This window comes from Astyanax mexicanus, chromosome 15 (genome assembly GCF_023375975.1).
Source record: "Astyanax mexicanus isolate ESR-SI-001 chromosome 15, AstMex3_surface, whole genome shotgun sequence".
In the NCBI taxonomy this organism is placed as follows: domain Eukaryota; kingdom Metazoa; phylum Chordata; class Actinopteri; order Characiformes; family Acestrorhamphidae; genus Astyanax; species Astyanax mexicanus.
The window spans coordinates 28,425,152-28,447,668 of record NC_064422.1 but is presented as its reverse complement, the minus strand read 5'-3'; the positions used below and the strand labels follow the sequence as shown (position 1 = coordinate 28,447,668).

The following is a 22,517-nucleotide window of genomic DNA, read 5'->3' as shown; positions in this document are numbered from 1 at the left end:
ATTTAATGATAATATGATAGCAGTTTGTATAATGAAACAGATAAAATAGTTGTTTGTCCAATCATACGATAGATCTACAGTTTGCATTATATAAATGTGTTAGTTACAGCTGATATGTGAGTATAGAAGTGAACAGAGCGGTTTTAAACAGTAAGGCGTGAATATCTTCCTCCACTGTGGGGCAGCAGCACGCCTTCAGCCCTCAGCCCGTGATCCGCAAAGAAGCGGGAGAGGCGCTGGGAGGAGCGGTGTGGGGCTGCGGGGTCTGTTTTGGGCTGAAACACGTTGTTTATGCAATGTTTGGTATGTTTTTATGTCGTGTTCTCTGCTAGGATCCATACTTTATATCCCAATGGAGGAGAGAGTCTGAGGTATGGCTGTTTAACATTTTCTTCATTCATAGAGAGCTAACTAATTTTTCAAGCTGTGTTGATGATGTGACTAAAGAAAATAGTCACTGTCGTTTAATAAAACAAATAGCAGAGCAGCCCCGGTTCCCCTTTCACAGAATAAAACCATGCTTTATTTAATGTTAGTACAGCTGTTTTAGTTTGTATCTGGTTTAAGCGGCTCCACAACTCACAGCTTACTGCAGTTTACCAACTACATAATGTCAATGTGTCTAAAAGCTAACTAGGTTAGCTAACCTACATGAATCTGTACATATTAATATAAAACTACAGCTTTATTTTTATTGAGTAAATTATAGTTATTATTGTGTCCTCGATTTTTCAGTGTATTGCAACATTTTGTTTTGATATAACGTTACTGTATCAATTTATTATTAGTTATAATATACAGCCCTGGAACAAATTAAGATACCACTTAAAAATAATCAGTTTCTCTGATTTTGCTTTTTATAGTTATATGTTTGAGTGAAATGAACATTGCTGTTTTAATCTATAAACTACTGACAACATTTCTCTCAAATATAGGAACCTGGATGGTCACAAGCCAGCAGAACTGCTTTAATTTGTGTGGCAAGAGTGGCATAAGGTCACCCAAAAGCAGTGTGAAAGACTGGTGGAGAGTATGCCAAGATGCATAAAAGCTATGAATAAAATCAGGCTTATTCCACCAAAAATTGATCTCTGAACTCGCATTTATTAAGAACTGGTGAGTAATGTTGTCAGTAGTTTACTTGTTAATTAGTTTACATGTAAAGATTCACAGATGGTTCATTTTCTGTTGTGTTTAAAGCCCAACCACTAGATAGCAGTGCTGCACTGTGTGAGATGCATAGCCAGTAATGTTTTTTTTTTGTTTTCACGTAAAAAATTATTTTGATTTAAACAATCACAATATGTCACCTTGTGATATCTTGAATCGTACCTCCTGTAATGTGCTATATATCGTATTGCCAAGTACTTGCCAATACACAGCTCTAGTAAAAAGTCTATTTGGTCCACACTAAGCTACAATACAAGGTACAGCAATGATTAAGCTATTCTATATACTGTATATTGACACATGATTGTCAGTAATAATCAACTCTCATCCTGTGCATCCTGTGTGTTTCAGAGGACCTGCTGTGTTGTGAGCTGTACTCTTCACAGAATAGTTCTTCTTCATCTAACTACCAGTTATACCAGTTAAGGGGGGAAAATGCCCAACTGCTGCGCAGCATATGGCTGTGGAAAGACCCATAAAGACAATGTCACGATGTTCAGGTTTCCAAAGGACCCTGTGAGCTTCCGCAAATGGGAAAAGCAGGTACAGAAGACACGGAGCAAATGGTATGCGAAGGGCTTCTCTTTCCTGTGCTCTGAACATTTTAGCAAGGACTGTTTTGAGCCGAGATCCAACGCAGTGGCCAAAGCCATGGGGTTCAGGGGGCTGAAGCTAAATGAGGGAGCTGTTCCTACAATTTTCATCCGCCGGCCTTGCAGTAACTGTCACGGCAAGGGCTGTGTGTCCTGCAGTCCAAAGAAAAAGAAACACGACATGGGAATGGAGCCCCTGGACTCTGAAGCAGTGAGTATTAGGGCTGTCCATGGAAAAAAAAACTAAACTAACTAGATTAAACGGTACAATTGAACTAAGTTTTAGCTGAGGAGCAAATGAATGAATAACTCTCAATGAATAACTTAAAAACACCTTGTAATGGACATCAGTCAGTAACAAATGCTGTATAAACTGTATATCTCTTCCAACCCATGATCAAAAGTGTCTTGCACTACATTCTAATACATATTAACATTTTAATAGCTGAAATATATTGATCTGTAATAATAAAATATACCATTTCTGCATAAATGCTTAAAAATAAAATAAAAATAGTAACCATATTAACTTATTTGTATTCAAATTTAAGTTAAGACTTCAGGGTAATTGAAATTCTGTCTATTGTATTAATGCTCTTAAGTTTCTTTCTCTCTAAAGGAAGAGTACACAGGGGCTCCTGTGGATCTAGACTCTGATGCTTTGGAGGAAGAGAATGGAGAAGAGGAGAATGAACACATAGAGCAGGACCATTCTGATGGAGTGGTTACTAGTCCCACATTTCGTTCACGTGGTTCTTTTGTGCGCAATGATGTAACAGGTATAGCTAAAACAAACCTAAAAGTTTGAATAACTAAACTCTCCTTTAGATATAGGAACTATTTTAGTACAGAGTAAACTGATAGTCAAACATGTATCAGTAGAAATGTTTCATTTTTGAATTATATTTTTCTGCATTCTGTTTGGTATTAAAAGCTATTTATTAAGATGCATATTGTAAAGTTTTAAAGAGACAGATTTTACTTAATCCTGCTTCTGTGTCTGTCTGCAGTTGTCTGTGAGAAGTGTGGTGTTTCTGGCACCAGAGGAAGCTTCTACTCCAGGAGTAAACGCTTCTGCAGCGCATCCTGCTCACGCTCCTTTTCCTCCAGCTCTAAGAAATCTTCCATACTGGCACAGCTACAGGTAAAGAAAGAAAAAAGACAGACCTCTCAGTTTTTATATGTGGTCTGCCCACACACATGGACACTAGTCCAGAACACAGAACCTTCTTCCTGTGTTTACTTTCTTGCTCCCACCCAAGACAGGTCTGACCAACAACCAGAGAAGATTGTATCACATGCTTTGCTGTGATGCATTTCGTGCACTTGAATGTTTTACCTGGGAGAAAAACTAAGCCAAGGGCAAAAAAAAATAAAATTATATATTGGTTTGAAAACAACCTGAATCTGTGTAGCCAAGAGGTGTTTTCTATAATTCATAATCAGTTATTGAACACATTGAACTTACTGGTTAATATAATTAATAGTAAATGCTCCAAAATGTTAAAACATTGTATGTGTTTGTGTTAATGTGCTTAGGGAAAGCCACCTCTGCGGAAGGGTCATGCATCACAAGCAAGGAGTTCTGCTCACACACAAGGAACAGGAACAGGACATCAGGGCAGCACAGCTTCTGCACATGATGGTGAGAATCACATATGTGCAAATTACAGTGTCTGTGTTATTTTAGCTCTTTTTTTATTGACAAGCTAATCTTAATGTCATATATAAGTCTTTGTGCACTTTTAATTTCACAGCTATTTATATTTGATCTTTTTCCCCTCTCAGTATCCTCTGGTTTTGACTGGGGTGGTTATCTAAAGAAACATGGCTACCTCGCTGCTCCAGTCTCCTGCTTCAGACATGTGAGTTTGTTGTGATGAGAAACCAAAAATGGCAAACTATGGGCTGTTAGTTACTATGTACAGAGTAACAGTAAACGATATACATAGGTAGGGGTGGGAGATATGGTCTTAAAATAATATCATGATATTTCAGGGTATTTTTTGCGATAATTATATTTTTGCAAATATAACAAAACATTGAAATTTATAACATTTATTTCAGAAAAATGCTAATGCAACAAAATAAATATTTAGTGTAAATATAAGGACAACACTGCAAACAAACAATCAAAAAAAAAAAAAAAATATATATATATATATATATATATATATATATATATATATATATATATATATATATATATATATATATATATATATATATAATTGTTCATTATGAACATATTTTGACTGTTAAATCCTTGTCACCCAGGTGCCGCTGTGCGCTCAGTGGGAGGACATTGAGGTGGGGTTGCAAGTGGAGGTGCTGAATATTCACACTACTGTGATGTCGAAGGTTTACTGGATAGCCACCATCATTCGGCTCGCAGGTAAATTTCTTGTGTTTTTCATCCTTTCATGCAACCAATGACATTCTAAACATAATACACATTTAATGTACTAGTGTAGCATCTTTAGAATATGTAACTTTGTTTTGTTCTGAAAGCTGGTAACAGCTTAGAAGATCCAGGGAGCATTGAAAGTAAAATGTGCAAGATATGATTTAACTGCAGGAGACATTTGAACAAAATAAGAATTTGTGTGTAGATTAGATGTGAAAAAGAGAGATTTGGCCTCAACTGTTGCATTTGAAAAGGTATAGAGGAAAAAAAATATGGTATAGTTTCTTGACCATACAGGACATAGTCAGGATTCTAAATAGGAGGATAGGTGCATATCTCATACATATTTCATGTAGTTTTGGTTATTTTTAAGTCTAAGTAAATATAGCTTTCTCTCAAACAAGGACACCTTTTTTGTTATTTATCAGGCCAGTCACAATATATGATCACCACCTTTTTTTACACTACCCACAATACAGGAGCACTTTATATAGTGTGTATAATTACACACTGTAGTCTGTTTTCCTGCAGACAACATTATCCTCCTTTCAAGGATTCAAGGAGATTTTATTGTCATTCGCATCTTATGTGGTACATGAGGTGGAACGAAATTGTGATCTCACGATCCAGTTTACACCCAAGAGCTGTTATTAATAGATATATAGATAAAAGTACAATAAAGGAATACAATAAAAATAGAATATACAAAATAGTTAAAGATAAATACCCCAAAATGAAATAAATAGAAAGAGTAGACAGGTTGCAACAACAAGTCCAGAGTGCAAATGTGCTATAGCAGCATGAAATGAATTAGAGCAGTAGAAAATAAAGTGTCTCAGTGCGGGTAAAGTGACCGTGTTTGTACAGTAATTGTCCTTGTGTGTCAGTGCAGTGTGTTGTTAAGTGGAGTTTAAGAGTCTTACAGCTTCCGGAATGAAGCTGTTTCTCAGTCTGTATTCTGTAATTGTCAGGACCCCACAGGACCACTACAGTGGGTCATTCTCAGATCTTTATTCTTTCATTTTTATTTGAATGTAATCACAGTATCCACTCACTGTTCAATTCCAATGTAGACATAAAGTCAGAGACAGAAGCTAATTTATTTCATTTACTGCTGAACAGTTTGTGTTGGTCATCCTGTAGTCCTTCATGTTTCAGTTTGGTGGACTATTCTCGGTCCTGCAGTGACACTGCAGTGTTTAAAAATCTCCAGCAGCACTGTTTATCTAATCCCAACCCCAACAGAGTATAGCACACCACCACCATGTCAGTGTCTCAGCAGTGCTAGAACAAAAATCATCCACCAACCAAATTATACCTGCTCTGTGGTGGTCCTGTCAGGTACTGGTCACTTAAAACAGGGTGAAAAGATGATAATGAATGGAGTGGAATGAAGAGACACAGGCCTAGAGTCTGTAAATATATGCATTAACTACAAAGTGCTTCTATATGCTCAGTGGTGCAGGCTAAATTGACAGTATTGTGTATTATTCCGTAAATTAATTAACATTACAATACATTAACTTTTATACCCACCTCTTTTTCTCCATCAGGCTACAAAGCCCTGCTACGCTATGAGGGATTTGGGGATGACGCTAGTTATGATTTTTGGTGTAACCTTGGCAGCGCTGAAGTCCATCCTGTTGGCTGGTGCGCAGTAAACAGCAAGCTACTCGTTCCCCCTCAGGGTGAGTGGTGAAAACATCCTCTGGTATTGGACTCTTCATTGCCTAAATCTCTGAATATAAAAAACTTGAATGCTGCTCCTTAAGTTAGGTTTGTATTTCCCTCAGCACTCCAAAACCATGTAACTAATTGGAAATCATATTTGATGAAGAAGCTTGTTGGAGCATGTACACTTCCTGTGGATTTCCATTCCAAGGTAACATCAAACTTCTTGTATGTTCATTTTTTGTGTTCTGCCTTCTGCTTTTGAAATTAGCTTTTATTGAGATGAAAGTCTTACTATGGTATCCATTCATGTGTTTTTCTTTCTTTTTTCAGTTGGCAGAAAGCATGAAATACCCTTTCAGACAAGGGGTCAGAGTAGAAGTGGTGGATCGCTCTCTAGTTAGCCGTACGCGTAGAGCAGTGGTGGACACTGTGATTGGGGGCCGCCTGAGACTTATCTATGAAGATGCAGGACTTGGAGCCAGTGGTGAGGTGCTCTCAGACTTCTGGTGTCACATGTGGAGCCCCCTGTTGCACCCCATAAACTGGTCGGTTAGAGTTGGCCATGACATTAAGAGAACAGGTAAGACGATACAATACACTTTTTAAAGCACAAAAAACTTTAAAAACCTTTTAAAGATCTAAAGAACCATCAGCAGCCAGAGTCAGAGAGAGCACACTTTATTGTGCTCTCTGGGTGGGAAGATATCTGTTGGCTGATGTATCAGAGCTGGAGGTTTGGTGCTTTCCTTCAAATGTGCTGGATACCCAGTGATGCTCCATTGGTGGAATTTTGTATAGAGACTAGAAGGGTTAATTGGCTCATCTAAATTTAGAAACTCACACATCTTTATTACACACATGATTCTTTATGGAGCTAAAAGTGATCTTTCTATATCATCACCTTAAGCAATAATTTTAAGCACTTTTATGTAAGAGTATAGGTGGGATACCACACGAGTACCATTAAACTTCAGTGCGTACTTATCTGATTTATTCAGTGCACAAATTTACTGTTCCATCCATTGTGTATTATATCCACTAGTACCATATTTCTGGTCTGTAACCCTTATAGTTAGATACTTGGATTTTTTATTTGTGGCTGCTTACAATCTTTTCATAGATAAATCTGTTGACATGAGCAGCCATCCAACATTTCGGAAGGGATTCTCTGATAGTGTGCCAAAGCAGTTCAAGACGGTCAGTGATGGTCCTTTTTTAACAGCACTTACTATTCTAACTTTTACAAACTTTTAATAAATATAAGAAGTCTTCATTGCCAAATCAAGTATTTGATCTTTTTTAGTTAAGAACTGTTTATATGGATGGAGGATTTTTTGAGGAGGGAATGAAGCTTGAAGCCATTGATCCTTTGAACCTGGGGAACATCTGTGTAGCATCAATTCGAAAGGTACAATTATTCATAAAGAGATTTAAAGAGCTGTAGAGCTTCGCTATCACATTGATAGCATTTAATATTGAAGGAGTATTGATTTTGGTTGTCTCTGGTGCTTCAGGTGCTCTTAGATGGCTACCTCATGGTTGGTATTGATGGTGTGGAGATTGGTGATGGCTCAGACTGGTTTTGTTACCATGCCAGCTCACATGCTATTTTACCCACAGAATACTGCCAAAACAATGACATACCCCTCACTCTGCCTCCAGGTATGTGATTGATTTGTACCCTTTCTTTTACACCCATTTTATGACCCTGTGACTGTATGCCTTTCTGTTTCTGTATTCATACAGAGTGTAGATTATTAAGGAAATTATTTTATGATTTAAGAAGTAAGAATATTACGACTACCTCCTTATTTCTACACTCATTATCAATCTTATCAGATCCAGTGATCATATAGGAGCACTTTGTAGTTATAATTACAGACTGTAGTTCTTCTGTTTCTCTGCATACTTTATTACCCTTCTTTAATCCTGTTATTCAATGTAAGGACCACCATACAGCAGGCATATGGTGGTGATGTGTTAGTGTATGTTGTGCTGGTATGAGTGGGTCATACACTGCAGTGTCCTCACCTCAGTGTTTAATCACCTGAGTTATAGTCCCCTGGTGTGCAGCTTCCTGTGGGCACTGATAAAAGACTAGAGGATGACAAATACCAACTATGTAGCAACAGATGAGCTTCTGTCTCTGACACACTAGATAGGAGTGTCTAATAGAGTGGACAAGCAGTGGAGACACTGTTTAAAAACTCCAGCAGTACTGCCGTTTATAAGCACAACGCATACTAACACACATTTTACCATGCAAGTGTCACTGCAGTGCTAAGAAGGACCCACCACCTGAATAATACCTGCTCTATCAGTTCCTGACCAATAAAGAACAGGCTGAAAGGAGGATAATAAAGTATGCAGGGAAACCGATGGACTACAGTCTTTAAATATAGAACTACAAAGTGCTCCCATGTGATCAGTGGCATGCAGTAACTAGAAAGTTATCACTAATATGACCTGACCATGTATAATACACTAAAATTGATTTCCTTCTTCACTAGGCCATGATCAGGCAACTTTTACATGGTCTAAATATCTGGAAGAATCTGGATCCATAGCTGCTCCACGCAGATTATTTAACACGGTAATATTTTTTTGTGTTATTTTCAAATATATACAGTTCTGAAACAAAAATAAGAGACCACTTAAAATGATGAGTTTCTTTGATTTTACCAAATTGAAAATATCTGGAATATAATCAAGAGGAAGATGGATGATCACAAGCCATCAAAGCAAGCAGAATTGCTTGGATTTTTGCACCAGGAGTGGCATAAAATCATCCAAAAGCAATGTGTAAGACTGGTGGAGAAGAACATGCCAAGATGCATGAGAACTGTGATTAAAAACCAGGGTTATTCCACCAAATATTGATTTCTGAACTCTTAAAACTTTATAATTATGAACCTAATTTCTGTGCATTATTTGAGGTCAGAAAGCTTTGCATCTTTGTTATTTCAGCCATTTCTAATTTTCTGAAAATTAATGCTCTAAATTTCATTATTTTTATTTTGAATTTGGAAATTGGAGAAATGTTGTTATATATAGTTTATATAAATATATTTACCTATAAATAGCAAAATCAGAGAAACTGATTCATAAACTGGTCTCTTAATTTTTCCCAGAGCTGTATTTTTTTCTCAGCAATATTCAAACCACACATAATTACCTTAACCTGAGTGTACATAATACACAGTCTGGTGGTGGTTAACATCGCCTACTCACCCGTTCTCCTACTCCTGCAGGATCCTACAGGCCATGGCTTTACCGTGGGCATGAAGCTGGAGGCAGTGGACCTGATGGAGCCTCGGCTGGTGTGTGTAGCCACTGTGCAGCGGTGTGTAGGCCGGCTGCTCTTGCTGCACTTCGATGGCTGGGAATCAGAGTTTGACCAGTGGGTCGACTGTGAGTCTCCTGATATCTACCCTGTGGGGTGGTGTGAACTCACTGGCTATCAGCTTCAGCCCCCCATTGGCCCAGGTAAAGGAAAAAATTATAGTAAAGAGTAAAGTACATGTGTTAAGCTAATCACTGTCCTGTTATTGCGTGCTTAAAGTAATCCAGATGTTCAGACATAAAATTTTTAGTTTTCGATACTTCAGTAGCCACTTTTGTTATTATCTCCTTTTACATTAAATTTTTTTGTGGATCAACTAAGTAGCCTTAATATTAGGGCTATGTATTTGGCAAGAACGTTGCAATACAATATGTATGACAAGACAAAGGTTACAGTTTAATATATTGCAATGTATTGCAGTATTTTCAGCAACATTATGTATTGCAATTCTTTTTAAATGAAAATTCAAAGCATAAAACAACAGTTTTCCATTTATCCAATCAGAAAATTGGGATCCAAAGACAAAGTACAACACTGCTATCTAGATGTCAGGGCTTAAATAAAACACAAAATGAAACTACATAACATGAAAACTATTAACTGAATACAGTATTGTATTGTATTAAAAACATATGCGATACTTCGATATATCAATATTTTCTAATCACCCTACTTCCTACCAAAATGTATTATTATGAATACAATATCTATTTTGCAGGTTATTGTTATTAAATTTTGATACATAAATGATCAAATTACTCACAATTTAAAACCTATTTTTTCTCTGTAGAACCAAAGGAGCGACCAAACCAAAGCAAAAAATGGCTGGGTAAAAAAAGTATGTTTGTTTTATTGCTAATTACTTTTCTTGACTCTCTTTGTTTAATGGTTTTATTGCTCTCTCTATTCCTTTTATTTCTTGTCCATTTGATCAGTTTATGTATCTGAATGTTTCAGGGAGACGACCTGGGAGGAAAAAGACAGTTGATGACTCTTCAAAAAAGCAGCTTCCTCAGCAAGATGTTCAGGTACAGCCAGACGAAGCTCCTGCTTCTACTCAGTTCCCCTCAGACCTGCCATCTCTGCCCACAGACACACCTACCAAGATCACAAGCGTACCAATCATCACACAGCTGAAGACTGAGACGGAGGAACAGGGTATGTACCAAATGTGTTTCGTTTTTGAAGTAATTGTGCTTTTCCTGATGTTCAACACAATTTTTATTCTTGCTAATTATTGACTATTAGGATTTTCTCATCACAATAGATTAGATCCCAATACGTTTTTCCTTTTATGCTATTGAATATAGTTATTGTTAATGACAATGATGTACCTAAGAATTGGTATCTTTAAAATTGAATATACAAAACTTTTTTTTATTTTTTTATTTTTTTATATACACACTGCATACTGTTTCATACTTCTCACATCAGGTCAGTCACTTTTTTTGCTGTAAAAAAGCAATGAACATCTTAGGTCCTTATCTATAGTTCACAATTTTTTATCTTTTAAATGAGATATAGAGACATTATTAAACATTTAAGAACGGCATATTAAATAGTCTGCCAGGATCATGCCCCAGCCTTAGTAGTGCGTTCATCAGTATAATTGTATGTGGCTTTGGGTGCACCCTGGGTGCACTCAGCTTAAGCGTAGAGTTAAAGTTAACATAAATAATATAATTAAATGCATAAAATATTTTTGTTGACATAATAATCTGTACAAGTTTGGCTCTGCAAGACATTTTTTTTATAAGTATCATAGTTATGAGTACTCAAATTTCAACAACAGAGACAAAGTTTGAGGCTGAGCGAGGTAGAGGTCTACAAAGCTCTGCCCACTCTACAGTCTGTACTTTAAAATACCACTTCTAATAAATGGTCTGTTCCAATTATTAAACACAAGGATATCTTATATGATTAATATACATCTCTGGAAAAAAATAAGAGACCACTTAAAAATGATGAGTTACTTTGACCAAAGTGAACTGCTTGAATTTTTGCACCAGGAGTGGCATAAAGTTATCCAAAAGTAGTGTGTAAGACTGGTGTAGGAGAACATGCCATGATGCATGACAACTGTGATTAAAAAACAGGGTTATTCCACCAAATATTGATTTCAGAACTCTTAAAACAAATTAATTTTCTTTGCATTTCTCTGCATCTTTTTTTGTTATTTTAGTCATTTCTAATTTTCTGCAAATACATGCTCTAAATTATGATATTTTTATTTGGAATTTGGGAGAAATGTTGTCCGTAGTTTATAGAAAAAACAACAATGTTCATTTTACTCAAAAATATACCTATAAATAGCAAAATCAGAAAAAACTGATTCAGAAACTGAAGTGGTCTCTTAATTATTGCAGAGCTGTATATTTGATTATACTATATTATTGTTTGTGGTCTAACCATGCATTATAAACTAATTTTACAATCAAATTTTGGACTTATCATGTGCGCAGCATCCTGACATCACTCTCTTTTTGTTTGTGTACAGTTATTTCAGTTCAAGTGAAGGTAGAGGAGATTGAGATGGAAACCCCCATCACTCATAACCTACCAGCCGCTGACACTTCCAACACTCTCACCCCGCTCACCTCTCCCAAAAAAGAAGAGGGCCCTCTGTGAAATCCTGGAGTGCAGCTTGTATAAAATCAGAGCGGTACAGCTTCTTCAACTGATAGACATGATGAGTAGGGGAAGAAAAATAATCACTGGACTTTGACTATGGATTCTAAACTACAAGAAGAAAATCACTTGGTGCTTCATATTATTTTATATATATATATTATGTTTTATTTCTTCCTTGTTTGTACTCTTTCTTCAACAAGCTACTGAGCTGCTTAGATCATGTACAGTATTAAAATTAGGTATATTCATTAATTGTCTTTTTTTTTTCTTCTGTGAACCAATTTGAACTTGCAGTACAATAGTAAGGCACACACAGAAAGAAAAGAGAAACTACATGGCTTCAATAAGAATTGGATTGCAAAGAAATACTGTAGAAAATATTAAGTGCTTAAATAAAGTAGAAAAAAAGTAATATAGAAACATGACTTAGTATCAGCTTACTATCCAGCATGGATTGACTTAAGTAGATACAGGGTGTGTGTTTTCTGCAAGAGTCACTTAAACAGCTTTAAATGCTTATTCCTGTATTGGTTTCTGTTGGTTTAATTGGATCTAGTCTACACTGACTTGTGTTTCTTGGCAGTGGGTTTCTGCACAAAGTGAGGTTTTGCATTCTTACGTGGTTTAACTTTAGCCACTTTCATGACTTTTGGGGCACCAATAAGAGCAGGTTTGGATTTCGTGGCCTTTGGAGCTTTTGAGGTGTACGGTGTCCGAGTAGGATAAGGCCTCTCTCCAGGACAGCTCTTAAAGACGTGGACATCCTTAACTTTCTGGCCTCGGAGCTCAGGTGGGTAGGCACAGGTGGCTCTGACCTTTAGGTTTACACTCTCTATCCACCTGTATAGAGACAAAGCACAAAAACGAAGTGAACATGTGGTTCAGATCCATCTCCGTGCATATGACTGATAATACCTGGAGCACCTTGCAGGATTTGTAAAAGAGAGACCCCACACACAACCCCACTTTTTTGTGTACATTTCTACTGTATTTAATGGTTGTTAGTCATCAAGCTCCTCACACTGCACCATCTGCCCCATATGAAAGAGCACACACACCAGGAGAGAGACGTTGACACATTCACAGAGATCTGTTTGAGGTCAAGAACATGTTTGCCATCAAAGAACAGGCATCCGCCCCACACTACAAGATACTGAGTCATAAATATTAACCATGTTCCATATTTTCATATACAATTGGGTTGCACTGGATGATCCAAGAGAAGATCAGATGATTGGATTACAGACACCGCACACTACAGGATAATCTGGGAAGATCCTTGTTTACGACTTTTTTGCGACAGGCTAGATTATCTGGTAGTTTAGTTGAGTACTAACACAGGCAATGCATCATGGTACCAAGCAAATATGAATTAGCAAATTTTAGGTGTTGACCTCAAATTACAAAAGCTTCCATGTAAAAAAAAAAGAAATAAATATGCTGAGAAACTGCGTTTTTCCAAAACAGTGTGCTAAAAACAGAATTTCACAAGGTGTTTAGACTTGATTTCAGATTTACTACACTACAGTCAAACTTCTTTCAAATAAGAAGACACCAGCTTATATAGAATATAAGCTGTATTTTTCTAAAAACTGAATTGCACAAGGCCTTTAGATTTTGGATTTTAGATTCAAAATCACACTTAGCTACTGTGAAATACTTAGGATTTTCTGCAAAACACTTAAAACAAGACTGATTAGGCCCCTTTATATGAAATGAAATATAAAATATATACGGACAATACTAATGATTATTACAAAATACCCTATGGGTTAGTTCCCATACTCTCTTCCTAGGACCAAATATAGCTGTATAGTATATTTTCGTTTTAATAAAAAGTCCAATTTCAAGACTAGGCTTAAACCATCTCTGGGAAACAGGAAACAGCAGCTAAATGTTTGTCCCTATGCACTAACAAATACCTTTAGCTATTTTAAATGGCACCCATTGCTGACACGGATGTGCAAATGCAGACTTACAACCTTGTATAGTTTCTGTAAAGAAAATACTGGCAATAGAACACGATTTTCTGGGGCAGATGAATGTGTACCTGTTGGCACCATGACTAATGGCAGGCATGGACTAGAGGGAAATAAACCACCCTAGCATTGAGCTGTACAGCAGTGGAACTATGTCTGCGTCCAGAACATCATGGCTACTCTTCTTCTCCTTGTTTCTTACTCCTCCTCCTTTCCTACTCTTCCTCTTCTACTGATAAACTAAGCCAATCACAATGCTCGCTTTTAGCTCTTCTAATACTGCCCAGATAAACACTGCAGCTGCAAACAGTCAGCAAATATATGATCCTATAATTGTGTGTTTAAACTCTGGCTTATTGTAAATGTTGTGAATGTATGTTACTCAAAAATCCCCAAAACATTTCCTGGGTAGGATACTGTGATGTATTTAAAGCGGCTTCTTTCGTCTTTGGTATTTGGACAGGCGTCAAAATTGCGCTACAAAATCAGTTTTTGGGTCAGACAGGGATAAGGTGGGGTGGTGACCGTTAAACATCCAGACATCAGTGCAAAAAAAAAAAAAGTACAGTAACTCAGAGACAATAAGATACATTAGAGACAAAAGTAGCATGAACTCTAATACCCTTGGGTTCTGAACAAACAATGAATGAGCAAGTATAATAATAATTGTGTCCATATTGTGCATTTTGTGAATAAAAACTGCAAGTGTACATCACTTTATTCCAGAAATGAACTAAACATCATGTGAAAGAAGTCAGCATGTGTAGGAATCGGCCTTACCTGCGCAGAGGTAGCAGTGGACAGTCGCACAGTAATGGATTCTCTGCCAGATTAATAGCTTCAAGCCCAGTAAGTGGATTTAAGTCAGGAACATCCTCAAGCTGGTTTCCTTCCAAGAAAAGACTCCTCAGGCCAGATCCAAGTCCAGTAAATGCATCTTTGGACATCTGCAGATGGAGTAAGGTTAGAGATATAATAAAAGTGCCTTTTATTACTTTTTAGTGTATTTGGTCAACTACACTAGAACTACACTACACCTTTCCACATTAAAAATGAAGCTCATATTCTCATGTTCCTTCATATTTATCTTACTGCTGCTTGCAGATTCTTAAACCAGCACCTTTAAGAGATTTACATTAGATTATTAGAAAATGAGTGTTAGTGTAGTACCCTTGTTTCCAGCACTAATGGATTTCTTATATACAGTTTATAACATGCATTACAACACAGTATGTGCATTACAACAAGTTAAGTCTACCTTTTCTAAACCCACGTTATCAAGATACAGATGTCTCAGAGAGGCTCCGACTGGCGAAAAAGCTTCTGGTCCAACCCAGCGAATAGAATTGTATGACAGACGAAGCTCAGCCAAGCTACTGGTCTTGGAGAGGGCAGTACTGGGCACCTCCTTAAGTTTGTTGCTTCCTAAATGCAGGGTATCGAGATCAGGCGCTGGGTCAAAAGCTCTGGGGTTGATGTAGGTAATAGCATTTGAGGTGAGAAAAAGACCCCTGAGCTTCTCAGCACCCATTAGGATCCCTGAATCAAGCTTAGCGATGGCATTGTTTTCCAAATGAAGAGCCAGTAAGCCGGGCAGCAGCTTGAAGGCACCTTTGGGGAACTGGGTAAAACGGTTCTTCTCTAAATGAAGGTATGTGAGCTGAGGCAGTCCTTTGAAGGCATTTGGACTTAGTGACGTGAGGTCATTCTCCGACAGGTAGAGGTAGACCAGGCCCTTCATACCACTGAAGGCGCCGTTCTCCACCTCATGAATCTTGCAGCGCTGCAGGTGAAGGGAAACTACCTCTGGAACACCTGGGAAACTGTTTGTGGGGATGTAGTGGAAGTGGTTGTCACGTAAGTCCAGCAAACGGGTGTTTGGAGAGAAGCCTCGTGGTACTTTGGTGTGGCCCTTGTTCTCACAGGATGAGTGATGGTTCTCAGCCTAGAGTGAAACGGGAAAAAATGTCAATATTCCTGCATCAGGAATAGCAGATATACACATGACTAGTACATCATAAAAAGTATATTGTTAATACACAGTCTGTAGGATTTAGGGATTTAGAGGCTTCTGATGAACATGTTTTTGTGTTGTTGTGTAGACTTCTTTGCTGTGGTTGCTGGATCCTCTTTTACTGGCTGTGCATGTTACCTAAGTGTGTAAAGACAAAAAAACACCTACCAAAACCTACCAGATTACAGCAGGAGGGCCATGCAAAAATGGCATCATTATTGCAATACTCTGTTGCCTTTAAACTCAGGAATACACCTGTTTCAATGTAAAAGATCTAAGGACTGTTGCTTTAAATGCTGTCAGGCACTGAAAGTGCATAAGTATAGAAGCTACAACAGCTTTTTTCTTTTATCAAACCAAAACTGATATTGATGGCTTTAATTAAATGTAACATTGAGCAATACGGATATATATTGTATAGTTTTTTTAGTATAAATACAAAAAACACTGATAATCAGCCTTTTGTCCCTATAAAATCTAATCTAGCATTTTCTCTTGATATTGGATTATGAAGAGACAGCTCTGACAGAAACATTAAAATATTATTTTCAAAGCTATTTTACAGCTTATTTTTGCTGTATCAATATCAAATAAGCGATTCTCGCTCACCTCACAGACACAGTTGGCTGGACACTGGATCTGGTCAGGAGGTGGGGTTGTGGGTGGTGCAGGAAATCTGTTCATTTCCTCCAGCTCAGCTTTCAGCATGGCCTCTTGACTTTGGCAGCGCAAATCAGCAGGCTGCACCGCGTCCAGGTTCTCCTCAGAAAGGTGAGGCGGACCTCTGCACGCTCCCCCCAGACGCACACGCTCCCTAATGGCCCACTCTCGCAGTGGACGCAGGTAGCAGCTGCAGTAGATGGGGTTTCCTGCCAAGTTGAGGCGGGTGAGTTTGGGTGATTCAGGAACAAGAGGCTGCAAAACACGCAGCTGGTTGTGACTGAGGTCCAGGTGAGTGAGACGGGGAGACAGCAAGACAGCAGAGTTGGAGAAATCCTGCAGGGAGTTGTGATCCAGGAAGAGGTGTGTGAGCTTGGCCATGGAAACTACCTCCTCTCCAAGATAGGTCATGGGATTGTAGCTCAAGTCCAGGCGAGTCACTTCAGGCAATCTTAAGAGAAAAAAAAGAAAGACCTATTAACCTCATCTAGGGCTGTACCTGTCTTAGACTTTTGTCAGAAGAATCAGATTCGGCCATTTAATAACAATATTTGACTATTGGTTCATGTTTTTTCCCATGATATATTTATCTAGCCATTAGAATCACCTTGCTTGAGTTCCGGTGCTGATTTTCGCCACATTAAGAAAGTCAGCAGAGTGACAGAAACATATTAAGTATTTAATAATCGAACAAAAAGATGTAGCATATGAATACTGATCTGAATTGCAGCCTCATTTATATACCAACATATAGGGTCAGTTTCCGGGACAGCGAATAATCCTCATTTTGGACAACACCATTTTAAATGGAGGTTTTCCACTGCAAAGAAAATGGATGGGGAGCTTCTCTTACTTTCCTACACGCACATAAATAAAACTGAATTAACAACTGAAATTGTTCAGTAGTTTTATTATGTTATGACTAAAAGAAATAGAGTATACCTTGCAACATTACCTGCATTGAAGTATTAGTTTAGGCCTAAAATGAAAGACTTTACTGATCTCATTTGAAATAGTTTGCCATGTTTGATATAGTAAAATTATCAGCCTAACATAACCCGACTTTAATTTCCAGAGAAATGTCAATGTGATAAGTTATATCTGCTATAATTTAAAATACATATTTTTAATTTTTTTATTATTTATTATTAACATGTCATTATTGTTTCAGTGTTTGTCTGTTTATTAATACAAAAATTGACTGCAGTGACATCGACAACAGAGTGGAATTTTAGTGTGTAGTACTCTTTTACAAAAGTAAAAGGCACAGTGGCATAGTTATTTGACAAACTAGCAACTATTTGTGTGATGAGAATGATCTCACCTGGTCATTGTCTCAGTGGGGAAAAACTGCACCCCGTTGTTATCAAGACTGAGACGGGTCAGAGTGAAGAGGCCTGCAAACGCCTCAATGTCCAGATAATTGAGAGCGTTGTGACTGAGCCGTAACCATTTAATGTTCTGCAGGCCCTGAAAGGCCATGTTTGGTATGTATTCCAGCCGGTTGTGGGTGATAGAGAGAAGGTTAAGAAAGCCTAGCTGTGAGAAAGCTCCAGGCTGGATCTCCTCAATTCTGTTGTGGTCAATGAGCAGCTGCTTCAGGGAGGAGAGTCCATCAAACGACTCCTGTGAGCAAGATGAAGTAAAACAGGAAGATTTTTAATAGGACTCAATATGCACAGACCATGACAACTGTAATACTGTATAGGGGACAGTGAGACACAAATTAAAACATTTTAGTTTCAGTTGCTAAAGAATTTTAAAATAGTTATTAATAAAATAATACATAATTGAGCATGAATACAGTTTCTTTAATAAAATGAATGTTTGCTTTTGAAATGAAACTGTAAAACTGTCTCCAGTAACAACTTGCCTCATAGACAGTGTTAAATATACTCAGGGGCAATAACTGTAACAAATCACAAGAAAATTATGTAACTCACTGTGAGTTACTCACATGCTTCAAATGGTGCTATATTGTAGGTAATATAGGGTTTATCAACAAAACTTAACTTTTTGTTTGACAAATAACGGAAAAAACACTTCTGATGAAGGTACTTTAGAAGGAACTTTAGAAAATATATGCAACTGCTGCTGTGAAATGTTGCAGATGTGATTACAATGAAAATATGAGATGCTCTAAAAAGTACATTTTACTCTGCACTGGGTTGTATCCCACCCCCTCTAGTCAATGCTTGTATGAATGCAGGAAAAAGGCTTGTCTCACCTGATAGAGGATCTCAATATCGTTGTAGGCCAAGTTAAGAAAAACCAAGCGGCCAAGGCTGCGAAAAGCTCCTTCTCTCACTTTTAGGATTTTACTGCGTTGGAGGGACAAGTGGGTGAGGTAAGGTGTATGCGAAAATGCTCCTGTAGGAAGTTCCTGCAGGTTATTACCTCTCAAGTCCAACTTGACTGTGATCTGAAAAAATGGCAGAAGTATAAAAAATATGGATAAATTAGACTTGACTTGACTTGACTGATGGGAGTCGTGTTCATATTTACTTTAAAAAAGAATGTACGTAGAAAATATAAGTGAATAAAAAGGAAACAATTAAAAAAATTACAATAAAAAAGAGATTTTGATCTCAGGGGTAAACTCTTAGTTTAGTTTAGTTTAGTTTAGTTTAGTTTAATTCCTTTTCCAGTGTGAATGCCTGGCTTGTCGTACCTCATCAATGGAAGGTGGAACCTCAGTTAGGTTCTTGTTGACACAAGCCACTGTGAGTTGGATGCTGTCACAGATGCAGAATCTGGTGCACTTTGCTGCCTTTGCTTCACAGATGCAGAGGAGAAGCAGTAATGCTATTGGCCACACACCAAGGCTGCACATCTTGCCCTGTTTGTAACATAGAAGGCATGAATTTTAATCTCATTCTTTGCCATATCGTCTTGAACATCTGTGGTTGCTTTAAAAGAAGATTAGTTGAAGCTAATCAAACAAAAATAGACTTTGTAATTTTTTGTATTTTATCAATATTACATACAGCAAAAACATAGCAATACAGTGGCAACATTTGTGAACATTTGGGATTAGCAGATCATTAGAAGGTGAAATCAGATGAGTTAGGATGACTCATTTAATTTCAATTCATATTAAATTAATCGGATGATAAATCAAGTCTGATTGGACACCCTGATTTATTTAATGTACAGGACGAGCACAAATCACATGACACTCTTTTATTTCAGAAACAAAAAAGACACAAAAAAAGGGAGAATTACATATCTGAATGGATTGGACATGTTTTGCTACAGCTGTGCTTAAAGAATGAATACTGAATTTTATCACCAAATTCTTAAGAATAAAATTAGGACATGTGTCTGTGATCTGAATGTGGGCCATTCATTAAAACAATAACACTAAGTACACAAGACATTCTATCAAAGAATAAATAAAGAAAAATATTATGCATACCACTAAATGCATTTCATACAATTAAATATCTTAGTAAAACAAATGTAGTGTGTGTGTGTGGGGGGGGTTGAATGAAAAGCGCTAAAACTGTTCTGGAACAGGCTACAATTCTTCCAGGCTGATGTGCAGGACTAATCAACTGTTACTAGAAAAATATATTTGCAGTAACTGCTGCACAACGGCCTCAAACAGGAAGCTTTTGCAACCTTTTGCAAAGGTTTCTAATACTGGATCACTCTCAATAAATAAATGGCCAAGTCTAATATTTTTGTCCATTAGTTTGGTTGTATCTACTTATATACTGTCTATTGTAAATCTGATTAAGTTATGGAGCAAATTTATGCCAATATAGATAATTAACAAACAGTTTAGGACCATACAGCTGTCAGCCACATAGACCAGCTCATGCTGCATTAACATATGCATCAAAACTCACATTCCAGTGGCTGTGCGCTTCACCTCCCCGAAAAGGAGAGGACATTTAACAAGTGAATCGTGAAGCAGAGTGGCTCTCAGAATCAGACTGCCTACAGTCATTGCTGCTGTTTCATCTGTAAAAACCATAATTACCAACTTAAAAACGGATTGCACTGTAAAACTCTGTACAAACACTGAACAATTTGGAAAAAGCACAACCCTGTTGCATTGTTAAGAGATTCCAGTCTGGATGGGATTAGAACAGGAATGTCCTGAAAAACCTGAAATCCAAAGATTACTGCATGTTAGGGAAAAAAAACACCAACATTATCAGAATAAAAGCAATGTACCGGTACATTTTGCTCACTAAAGCAGCCTACAGACAGAGAGGGCAAATGTTGCCCTATAAATAAAACAATGTGTGCCTTAAAATGAAGGAAAACAACTGGAAAAGGAAGAGAGTACAAATGTGGTACAATAAAGGTACTGAGACATATGGCACCCATGCAGTTGTCAGTGACAACTACTTACATTGTTTTTTTTTTCAGAAGAGTAAAGAAATAAACTGAAGGACAGTCGATACACAGAGTTCAATTTTGCTTACCTTCATTGCTAACGTTAACTTTTTAGGATAGAACACTCTCTGATGCTCCTTGGAGCCTCAACGATGCTTCAGGAAACAGCTTGCGTTCGTTAAAACTTCATTTGATAATAATGAATATGTTCTTGAAACAAAATAATATCTCCCTCCTACACAAACTAAATCTGATTTTACCTGAAAATACAAACACAAACACCTCACTTCTCACACATGCTGTGGCTCAGACTGCAGCTATGGCAAAGGAAATCCATGGAGGAATTTGCAGTAGTGAGAGGTGTGTGTGTGTGTAGGACAGACCGCAGCTCAGTGACCGTACTAACTCCACACAAAGGCGCACTGTTTCCCTGAAGGTTGGAAAGCAACCGTGGAGTGAAGACATTTCCCCTCAGATAATTCTCTACCAGCCCGGTGTTGTGCCGAGTTGTGCTGTCTTGTCAGAACCTGCTTCATGCTGTACATTAATATACAGGTAAACTTGCATAAATACAACATAAAGTAGGATATTTCAATCGGATAAGACCGTCAAAAATATTTTTAATTTGAATGCCCTTTTACATGCAATATTTTTATTTGTATTGTCATTATTCAAATATTTTAATTTGCTTCTTGTATTAATGCAAACATTATAGATTCAACAAGACATAAAGTGTTTGCCCCTTCCTGATTTTTTGCATGTTTGTTACACTTAAATCAAACCAATTTAAATACTAGTCAAAGACAACACAGGTAAACAAAAATGCTATTTGTAAATAAAGGTGTTTATTATTAAGGGAGAAAAAGTGATTGCACCCTTGTTAAAACATACCGTCAATGTGGTTTCTGACACCTGAGTACACTGTCTCTAGCTACACCCAGGCCTGATTATTGCCACACCTGTTCTCAATCAAGACATCACTTAAACAGGACCTGCCTGACAAAGTGAAGTCCACCAAAAAATCCTTAAGAGCTACACATCATACTGATATCTAAAGTAATGAAAAGAAAAATGGCAAAAAAAAGAAAAAAATGGCAGTCACACCATGTAAAATCTCTGAAAAGTTAAATATTTTCAGTTTCTCCAGTTTTAATAATGACATTGTGTACCTTACCCACTGACCATGTGTGGGAGGGCACGCTGATTTCCAATGAAAGAGAATGATGCCATCAGCTTAAGCAGATGACCCAATTGCCTCATCTGGAGCCACACCAAAAATAATAATTTCAGGGTCAACTTCTCTATCGTAGATATATAGAAAATGTCTCCATGATAGAAAACCAAAATTCCATCTGCTTTGAGCATTCCCAAAACATATGGAACACAATATTTTTTTTATTTGTAACACTGAAAACAACAATTAACACTAAGTTCTAAAACCTACATTTTCCTGATAGGAACAAAATTGGCATAAAAACTCACGAAAGCATTTAAAAACATGGCTAGCTAAGTAGCTACCATATGATTTATATAGCAAAACACCACAGAACACCAGGCTCCAACAGGCCCTTTAAAATAATAAACCTCTCTAACTGCTATAACATCTCAACTTTGTAAAATTAAAATATTTCACTTTATTTCCACTTTGTAACCAAAGCACAGCGAAACCCTGAACTCAAACAACAACTTGATATGA

The 22,517-nt window shown here is 37.3% G+C and overlaps 2 protein-coding genes across 6 annotated transcripts; one reads left to right on the top strand and one right to left on the bottom strand.

Moving 5' to 3' along the window:
* Nucleotides 1-194: 194 nt before the first annotated feature.
* Nucleotides 195-12,070, top strand: l3mbtl2 (L3MBTL histone methyl-lysine binding protein 2). Of its 2 annotated transcripts, XM_049464942.1 has the most exons (19): nucleotides 195-371; nucleotides 936-1,116; nucleotides 1,522-1,974; nucleotides 2,383-2,542; nucleotides 2,774-2,907; nucleotides 3,303-3,408; nucleotides 3,552-3,628; nucleotides 4,041-4,158; nucleotides 5,724-5,858; nucleotides 5,964-6,052; nucleotides 6,175-6,424; nucleotides 6,965-7,041; nucleotides 7,148-7,252; nucleotides 7,359-7,506; nucleotides 8,355-8,437; nucleotides 9,096-9,330; nucleotides 9,978-10,025; nucleotides 10,145-10,345; nucleotides 11,685-12,070. In XM_049464942.1, the coding sequence occupies exons 3-19, from the start codon at nucleotides 1,606-1,608 to the stop codon at nucleotides 11,813-11,815; spliced, it is 2,466 nt and encodes an 821-aa protein (XP_049320899.1). In that variant the 5' UTR covers nucleotides 195-371; nucleotides 936-1,116; nucleotides 1,522-1,605; the 3' UTR covers nucleotides 11,816-12,070. The 2 variants fall into 2 exon arrangements, with proteins under 2 accessions (XP_049320899.1, XP_022524604.2); XM_022668883.2 differs by lacking the exon at nucleotides 936-1,116.
* chadlb (chondroadherin-like b) lies at nucleotides 10,196-21,189 on the bottom strand. 4 transcript variants are annotated; one of them, XM_049464945.1, is made up of 9 exons: nucleotides 20,326-20,606; nucleotides 19,143-19,310; nucleotides 18,699-18,893; nucleotides 17,796-18,097; nucleotides 16,421-16,922; nucleotides 15,056-15,742; nucleotides 14,578-14,744; nucleotides 12,438-12,658; nucleotides 10,196-10,285 (listed from the first exon to the last, which is right to left on the bottom strand). In XM_049464945.1, the coding sequence occupies exons 1-9, from the start codon at nucleotides 20,368-20,370 to the stop codon at nucleotides 10,245-10,247; spliced, it is 2,328 nt and encodes a 775-aa protein (XP_049320902.1). In that variant the 5' UTR covers nucleotides 20,371-20,606; the 3' UTR covers nucleotides 10,196-10,244. The 4 variants fall into 4 exon arrangements, with proteins under 4 accessions (XP_049320902.1, XP_007259411.3, XP_049320901.1 ...); XM_007259349.4 differs by lacking the exons at nucleotides 10,196-10,285; nucleotides 20,326-20,606 and adding an exon at nucleotides 20,911-21,189 and having other exon boundaries at nucleotides 12,090-12,658; XM_049464944.1 differs by lacking the exon at nucleotides 10,196-10,285 and having other exon boundaries at nucleotides 12,090-12,658; nucleotides 15,071-15,742; nucleotides 20,326-20,608.
* Between the last annotated feature and the right edge of the window lie 1,328 nt (nucleotides 21,190-22,517).